The sequence below is a fragment of the Misgurnus anguillicaudatus genome, chromosome 10, assembly GCF_027580225.2.
Source record: "Misgurnus anguillicaudatus chromosome 10, ASM2758022v2, whole genome shotgun sequence".
Taxonomy (NCBI): Eukaryota; Metazoa; Chordata; class Actinopteri; order Cypriniformes; family Cobitidae; genus Misgurnus; species Misgurnus anguillicaudatus.
The window spans coordinates 24,722,727-24,731,371 of NC_073346.2; the positions used below are offsets into that span (position 1 = coordinate 24,722,727).

The 8,645-nt window shown below is 37.3% G+C and overlaps 1 protein-coding gene across 1 annotated transcript; it reads left to right on the plus strand.

The window, feature by feature from the left end:
* The first annotated feature begins 495 nt into the window (after positions 1-495).
* Positions 496-6,762, plus strand: LOC129448283 (cathepsin S). The gene is made up of 8 exons (XM_073872189.1): positions 496-641; positions 1,748-1,873; positions 2,011-2,133; positions 3,970-4,122; positions 5,100-5,324; positions 5,959-6,124; positions 6,218-6,320; positions 6,504-6,762. The coding sequence occupies exons 2-8, from the start codon at positions 1,754-1,756 to the stop codon at positions 6,601-6,603; spliced, it is 990 nt and encodes a 329-aa protein (XP_073728290.1). The 5' UTR covers positions 496-641; positions 1,748-1,753; the 3' UTR covers positions 6,604-6,762.
* The last annotated feature ends 1,883 nt before the right edge of the window (positions 6,763-8,645 follow it).

The window sequence follows — 8,645 nt, forward strand, 5'->3', positions numbered from 1 at the left end:
TGAAAGCCAGACACAATATACAGAATAAAGGTGTTCATGTGCTTGCTGCTGATAGTTGTGTTTAACCACAAAAGTTACCCTTGCTGTCTTCCTGTTTCCTGTCTATTCTCAGCTATTATGTAATATGGTAGGGTAATTTGTATGTAAATCTAAAAAGTTATAAACACATATTTAAATATTAAATAGGCCTATTGTTTTCCAGCGTCTGTTTATATTGTAGTGAACTATATATTTGTGTGAGGGGCCAAAACAGCATTAACTTTGCCACAACATGTATTCAGTAAATATGACACCTGTTGTCATCGTATGACAATTTTAAAAATAAAAAAGTTTTTGCTAGTTTTAAACGTTAAAATATATTCAAAAATAACTTTAAACGATCGATATGCTTTTTTAACAATAATTTACGGGCTATTAAAATAAAAGTATATGAAAATAAAAAATAAAATGTAATTTATAAGTTTGATTACATTATGTAACAGGTCGAAAAAGAAATTAAGCAAAATGTAATTTGCCACATGACGCTACCAGAGATGGCCACGTGATTGAACAAAATAAAAGCAAAGCAAGCAGGAACAAACACAGACGATCATCATCTCCTCACCAAACCAGCAGACGTGCAGCCTAACGAGAGTGCACAGGTGAGCCGGTTTTTAAAACGTTACTTTCGTTCATTTCATGCATTTAAATCTTCTTTTTTTAAGTTTTCGTTATGTTTTCTATCGCAAAACGTTTTCTTTCGGTTTTCATTTAGGTGGTGACTTTAGTTTTGTTTTGAGTACTTTTCCTGTAAGAGCTTATAAACCATGTTTGTTTTTCAAAGTGTTTTAGTAGCGCCGAGTTTGGGTTTAAAATGGATACGATAAAGATTTAAAGTTATATTTTGATCGTGTCGTGAATGAGAGATCACGTGAAGTCGATTAAACCCCTGCGTTAGTTTTATTTCGGATAGCGTACTTCCTTATCGGACATCAGGTACCGTATTGTTTGAGTATCGCCCATTTAAACTATTTTATAAACTTGCTTTTTTGCCACAAGTACATCTGGTCAAATTTAATTTTATTTTGTCGTAGGATTAAAATTGTCGTTGGGAGGTTTTAGTAGTTTATATTTTATAACATGATAAGAAATCCAACAATGCCGGCTGCCTTAAGCTAACTTACTTCGTTTCGCTGATAACACTTTTTTTTCTCACTTTAAATAACATGTGATTATTGCTTAAATTTCCATGACCAAACTTATGACTCTTTTATAACTTTCACTTTATGTAACTTCTTCTTTCTTAACAAAAATCCGAAAGCAGGTGTGGCTGATAAAAAAATCAATGCTAAAACAATGGTTTATTTTCTTTTAATTTAAAAAGGCCTGCAAACCTTTTGTTTTTAAATCATGGAATTTAGATCTGAAGAATTAAGAAGGAAGTAATTCCAGTTATTGATAATGTTTATAAACAGTAGAGAAATGGATCATGCTTTTTTGCTTAATGTGTTGCTTAAGTGTGTATCTTTGTATCTGTGTCTTAAGTGTTTGTCATGTACAAATAAACATTAACCTTGTTATTAATCTGTGATGGAAGTGACGTTAAAACATTAGTTTGGTATGTGGCCATACTATGTGTTAATTTATTTAATTTGGGTCACATGCAAAATGAGGCTGATTGGAAACATGATGAGAGTATAAAACCGGTTATATGTGTACATGTATGACTGTTAGTCATTTTTCCACTTTGGTGTTGTGCACTTGGCAGGTAAAGATGTTCGGGAGCTTGCTGTTTGTGGTGTTTTGTGGGGCAGCATTGGCCCATTTTAACTCGAATCTAGACCAACACTGGGAGATGTGGAAGAAGACGCATGGGAAATCTTACACCAGTGAGGTTGAAGAACTAAAATTTGACTCCAAGCAAAACTCTCCTGTTTTTTTTTTTTTTTTAATTTAAATTGAATTTCAAACTGTGAGCGTGTGCAAGTTTGGGGGGGTTATGTATGATATTTTTAATCTGTGTCATGGCAGGTTGAAGAACTGGGCAGGAGAGAGGTTTGGGAAAGAAACCTTCAGCTTATCACCATTCACAACCTGGAGGTCTCCATGGGCATGCATTCATATGACCTGGGCATGAACCACATGGGTGACATGGTAAGAAAACTAAAGATGTCTTTTCCTCTCTATGGTCGAAGTTATTTTACCTGGCTTATGTTCTTGTTTCTTGTGTGTTTGGTCCCAAACGCAATGCGTTTTCTGCAGACCTGAATAATAAAAATATTAGTCACTCCCGTCCAAATAAAGATTCTTGCTTTTATTGTATTTTTATTTGGGTGTTTAATTCTCAGTATGTTTAGACATTGATAAATCTGATTACACTGCAAAAAATGATTTTCTTGGTATTTTTGTCTTGTTTTCAGTGGAAATATCTAAAAAATCTTAAATCGAGATGTTTTTTTTTAATGAGCCAATGACCTAAGAAAATAAGTCTAGTTTTTAGACAAAACATCAAATTTAAGTGAATGTGCTTAAAACAAGCAAAAAAATCTGCCAATGGAATAAGACTTTTTCCTGAATTTACTTAATACAAGAAAAATTCAGCAAAAAACATCTTCCATTGGCAGATATTTGCTTGTTTTAAGATGTTTTTAGCTGAATTAAGTAAATTCAAGAAAAAATGTCTTCCATTGGCATTTTTTTTGCTTGTTTTTTAGCCTGACGTTGTCATACTCAATTCTAGTCAGAATTTGAGTCTGATACCGCTCCATTGAGCTAAAATTATGAGGCGTGTCTCAACCGAAAAATGCCTCTGCAATACAAACGGAGTGTGTGATGTTGAAATGGCGTCTTTAGCAGCCTGACCGAACTGCAAGTAATTTCGCTACAATGATACTAACATCATTGTAATTATACTAAGTCTGAGTTAGCGAAGGTACATCAACACCTACTATGTTTGCAACATTTCATTTATATCACAACATTAAGTATTTACTAAGTCATACAGTAAGACTATCTCTTACCATTTGTACGTTAGGTGAACTTCATTCACGACGATAGCTACCCATTACGTTGGCTTGAAAAATATCGGAGCCTAGCATGTCCCTCCACTTATTCAGCAGTCACGATTGCAGGCTTCCGAAAAGAAGCTGGCAACGACCGCTAATTATATCCATCTCGTCATGCACGCCGAGTTGCATCGCCGTGATACCCATTTCAGTTGCTTCTTTAACTTTGTCCTCCATAGAAAGAACGGCGAAAAACAAACAAATGCCTTGATCGCGTTTCTCTGTTCCTCTTTTTAAATCAATGCTCTATCGATATCTTTTAGAACAGACTCAATGTCAGAATCCACACATCTGAATTGACCAGCGGCAGCCATTTCATTGTAAACAGATTGAACACACGCGCTCTTTGGTGACGTGGTTGATACGTTACTGTTGATCATCTGTCCATCATCGTAAAAAGCCCGCCCTCACAATTTGATTCATTGGCCGGTTTTGGTATACGCATAGTAGCTCCTCAACGGTGAATCCCCAGACCGATCTTCCCCGTTTTTCTAATTGTGGTGGGCGGGGCTAAGATCGGCTGGCACCCAGGCTACTTGTTTTTAGCAGATTCACTTAAATTTTAATGTTTTGTCTGAACTAGACTTATTTTCTTAGGTCATTTGCTCAAAGTGCATCTTGATTTTGTATTTCTACTGAAAACAAGACAAAAATACTGAGCGACTAATTTTTTTGCAGTTGGATGGTTTCCCAGATAAGGTTTAAGCCTAGTCCTAAACAAAAATGAAAAATTCCTTTTCACTGACATCATAAAATATTAGTGCCATTGTTTTGTGTTGAGATGCACACCAGTAATGTTTTTGTAAAATGTGCTTATATCTACTTGTACTACCTAAATGTCCTAAAACAACTTGCGGCCTAGCCCTTGCTTAATCTGAACCCACCCCGTAGCGTTTGCTAATTTTTGTGCCATGTTGAAATGCAGACATCAGAAGAGATCTTGCAAACGTTAGCTGTGACCCGGGTCCCTCCCGGCTTCAGGAGGCAAATTGGAAGATTCAGGGGCTCCTCTGGGAATGCTCCCCCAGAGTCTTTGGACTGGAGAGAGAAGGGCTATGTCACTGGTGTTAAGATGCAGGTATGATTAGACTGTTTCGTTTGTTTAGAGCCTTTTTTTGGGGGATCTGTTTTGTGGTACATGTTTCTTTTATTTGCTGATTCATAAGTCAATGTCCCTTTTGTATTTTGCCAGAGAAATTCACGTCGCTTTTTTCACTTCCTTGTTCTATTTATTTTCCAGTCAGCATTTAATGGAATTCACTTTATTTCCTCTTCTGTAGTTTCCTCTTCATCAAAACTTAAGTATTGCAACCTGATGAAAATGTGTTTGAGATGGTAGAGTTTAGGAATGCTGTTTTTTGCAGTTCTTAAAGTTGTTGCTGTTACACTGCGGGCAAAAGGCGCTGCTTTTAAGTAGTTATGGGACAATATATTGCAGACTTTTTATCATCGGCCAATAAATCTTTTTAATGGCCAGTAAACTTCTCTTACTTGTCATGTTTGTACTGAAGACACCCTGTGTCACTCAATGTAAAGCCAAAGTTGTGTCTCACACACACCACACTAGTTTAACACGCTTATTCAAACAGTACAAGATGACAGATCCACATTAAAATGTTTTAAGTACTTTTAAAAGGGTATATTCATAAATGTTATGCATAAATGATTTTTTTGTTTCACCAATTTTCTTTAACTTTATTAGCATTTGTCTTCTGTCGGCCATATACAACTTTTTTAATATCGGCATCGGCCATAAAAAAACTATTTCGGTCAACCACTACTTTTAATTTAGTCTTTGGTTTTGGGTTCTGTATATGCCATTTGGATCACTGTTCTTTGTTAGCTGTGCAGTGTTTAAACTTATCACACCAGCTGTCCTTACACATGCTGTAGTTTACATGGCACAAATTTGACATTGGATGGTGGTCTAATACATTTAAGAACTATGCAAATCATGACAGTCGGGTTGGGCCCATTTTTATTTTGTCTAACCATGTTTAAATGATCAACCAAACTCAATGTAGTTTCTTCTTGTGTTCTTTTCGCTGCTCTTAGGGTGCCTGTGGTTCATGTTGGGCGTTTAGCTCTGTTGGGGCTCTCGAGGGTCAGTTGAAGAAGACCACTGGGAAGCTGATTGACCTCAGTCCTCAGAACCTGGTGGACTGTTCCTCCAAATATGGCAACAAGGGCTGCAATGGTGGTTTCATGAGTTCTGCCTTTCAGTATGTCATCGATAATGGTGGAATAGACCCAGAGACATCTTACCCTTATGAAGCAGTGGTAAGTCTAGTTTTTCTTAAGTGAACACTTGTGGTTTGGTAGAATTTAACTTGTTAAACTAGTTTATTCAGTTCAAAGTTAAAGGTAACACTTGTACAGAAGATTTAATCTAATGCATGTTAAATAATCTCTAAGCCCGGCCCAATCCCATTTCTCTCTTACCCCTTACCCCTACCTCTTAGTTTTGCACGAGAGCGAAAGGGCAATCCCGATTGGTCCTTACTCTCACGTGAACATGCAAAACTAAGGGGTAGGGGTAAGACAGAGAAATGGGATTGGACCTAGATTATGCTAGGGTCAGACCTTGGTTACATTGACATTTAAGTAACTTATAAATGTGACTTAGAAAAAGCTTCTGCTATGCATCTTGTGATACAACAATAGCACTGATATATAAAGAAATTAAGGCATATATTGAGGCATTTTACTGTAAGATGGGCTTTAACCTTGTCTGCGACACTTGGGGTAAGTTAGATATGTTAGGGGTTGCTGGTGTGTGCCGGGGTGAACTACATGCCAATAGGTCATCTATGGATTTACATTTGTCAAAGTTGCAAGATTTTAGTCAATTGCCATATTACACCATGGCTAATTTAACGAATATCTAATTGGTATCTAATGAATGTCTTTACAGCAAGGGCAGTGCAGATACAATCCATCCGTGCATGCAGCAAACTGCACCAAGTACTACTTCACACCTCAGGGAGACGAGAATGCCCTGAAACAGGCACTGGCTGATGTCGGGCCTATTTCAGTGGCCATCGACGCTACCCGGCCCCAGTTTATCATGTACCGCAGTGGTATGCATTTCCTCATACGTTTCAGTCATATAGGTTGCCACTTCCTGTTCTGTTGATGGCTGTTGTAATCTGCTTGCATCTGTCTGTTTGCAGGAGTTTACAATGACCAAACCTGTACCAAAAACGTGAACCATGCGGTACTGGCTGTGGGGTATGGAACATTGGACGGACAAGACTATTGGTTGGTCAAAAACAGGTATGAATACTGATCACAAATCTCATGCGATACACTCATTGTGAGATTTTTGCGGAAACTGTTTAAAAGAAGTCCTGTATTGTGGTGAACTAGATGCTTTCGGTGACGTAACATTTGTGTCATTGTTAATAAATTAAATTGGATTGATTGGTATTTTAAAAAATATTTCCTTTCTTTTAACAGCTGGGGTGCCACTTTTGGAGATGGTGGTTATATCCGGATAGCCAGAAATCAGAACAACATGTGTGGCATTGCCTCATATGCCTGCTATCCGGTTATGTAATGGAAACATTCTTGATGTTTGTAAAGATCAAAAAAGAGGAAACTGTACATTTTTGTTGTGGGTAATGTTTTGTAAATGTAAATTGTTTTTAAATCTATCTTTTAAAAGTGTTCCTATCTTGTATCCTATGTCTTACAAAATAAATATCTACGTTTTAAAGCTGTTTTCTCTGCCTTGTTTGAATGTGTAAAGGGAAAATTATGCATTCAGTAAGTTTACAAATGACTTGATTTTTATTCAGTGCAACATCACAACAAACAGTTTCACATGAGGTATTAAAGGATTTTTCAAGATCAGCACACAATGTCCAGTTATGATTGACATTTTTACACCTTTGGTTGATTAGCCACATTCATAAGGTAACACAAGGGGAGAATGGCTTACGATGATACAGATGTCCACACCAGTAGAAAGATTGTAAATGAATAATAGATGTTAAAAGAAAAACTGCTACCTTTTCAGTCTGCTTATCTGAACTATAAATGAATAGATCTCCAGACCCTAAAAATATCAATTGCTCAAGTGGATAAAAACTTTTCATCCATGGTGTAATCTAACAACAAATCTGATCCTATGATGTCAATTCTTACGACAGAGAATAACATTGCATTATGTTTGCAGAAACAGACATTAAGCATTTGTTTAGTCTCTATCATTTGTTATTTATACGTACGCCTTTTTTTGTACTTTTTATTTTATATTTTTTGTTTTTGAAGGGATAAGCAATCATAAGGTCAGCAAGACCCCCTTTCTTGCTCTGATTGTCATTCCCATTTGGTCTTTATTAATACTGATAAACGTTTTTTTTTGCAATCTCTCTCACAGACACACACACACTCGCACAAACACACAATAACACTGTTCTTTATGCCTGCAGGTAGGGCTGTGATTTGTTGTGTTCACGGATTGATTCCAGCACATTTGGCTATAAAAACTTAGAAACACGCAGACGCTCCCTGAATGGATGGGCTCTTTGGTAGTTACATCTCGCAACATGTCACACAGTTGAGGTAGATGAAATTTGAGCTATTGGGAAAATTTTTGTTGGTGAGATACTGAAATGGAAATGATTGGCCGGAAAGACATGTCCCACATGAAAAACATCAGTATTTACTATTGTAAACTGTAATAATATAGTATATTATTGTGTAGTATGTTTTACTATAGTAAAGTTTAAAACCTTATAGTATCTAGGAAGTTTACTATAGTAAATGGTATATACTTCAGTATTTTTTCATGTGGGATGTTACGACAGCTGCTGGAAAGAAGAGTCTGATTAAAAAAATATTTTAAGAGATTAACAAATACAACAAGACTATGTTTTTCAATTTTTGGTTATTAAAAATTGGTTATCTAAGGAAAGGTCGAAAAGAATTGTGTGAACAAAGCGTCCACCAGGTGGCGCCGAAGTCTAAATTACATTAGAAGCAACGACGTGCTGCATTGCAAGTAACCTTCAACACTACAGGTTGTCGTGTAATCTCTAATCATCTACCACTGTAATCTTTCAATTTAATATCTAAATCATTAAACGTCTAAGAAAAACACCAACCGCAACAAGGTGACAGTTTCGGCCTTGCGCAGGGCACGCTTACAATTGTTGCTCATTAAACTTTAATTCCTGCTCCCGACCCCTCCTCTTCCTTGCCGTGATTTAGTAATGCAGCTAGTCTCTGATCTGCCCCCCTCCCATGAATGCCCTAAGCCCATGGGTCTGACCAAGTGCCGAGCGCCGGCCCCAGCCTCAGAGAGAGGACATAGATATAAAGGCCCCCTTTGAAGTCGGCAAAAGTCGATGGCCTCTTTCATGGGCCCCCTTTCAAGTGCCTGCTGTGAAGGGCCCTCACTACATGCCCTGCAAAGGTTAAACACAGGGGAATGAGAAGCATTAAAAAAAGGGACGTTCTCTCCCTCAAGGCCCAACACAGCCCACCCTGAGAGGCTGCGGCGGGCGTCGTATAGTAAATGTTGACCTAAACATGCGCGCTTGGTGCTTAACCAGACCGAATAAATGAATAAAAAAGCGCTTTGAATCTATTCGG

What these genes read in the sequence shown, in the direction of transcription:
- LOC129448283 (XM_073872189.1), top strand. Translation starts at nt 1,754, where the DNA reads ATGTTCGGGAGCTTGCTGTTTGTGGTGTTTTGTGGGGCAGCATTGGCC. An exon ending in GGAAATCTTACACCAGTGAG is followed by an intron (nt 1,874 to 2,010) that starts GTTGAAGAACTA and finishes GTGTCATGGCAG; the next exon opens with GTTGAAGAACTGGGCAGGAG. An exon ending in CTTACCCTTATGAAGCAGTG is followed by an intron (nt 5,325 to 5,958) that starts GTAAGTCTAGTT and finishes ATGTCTTTACAG; the next exon opens with CAAGGGCAGTGCAGATACAA.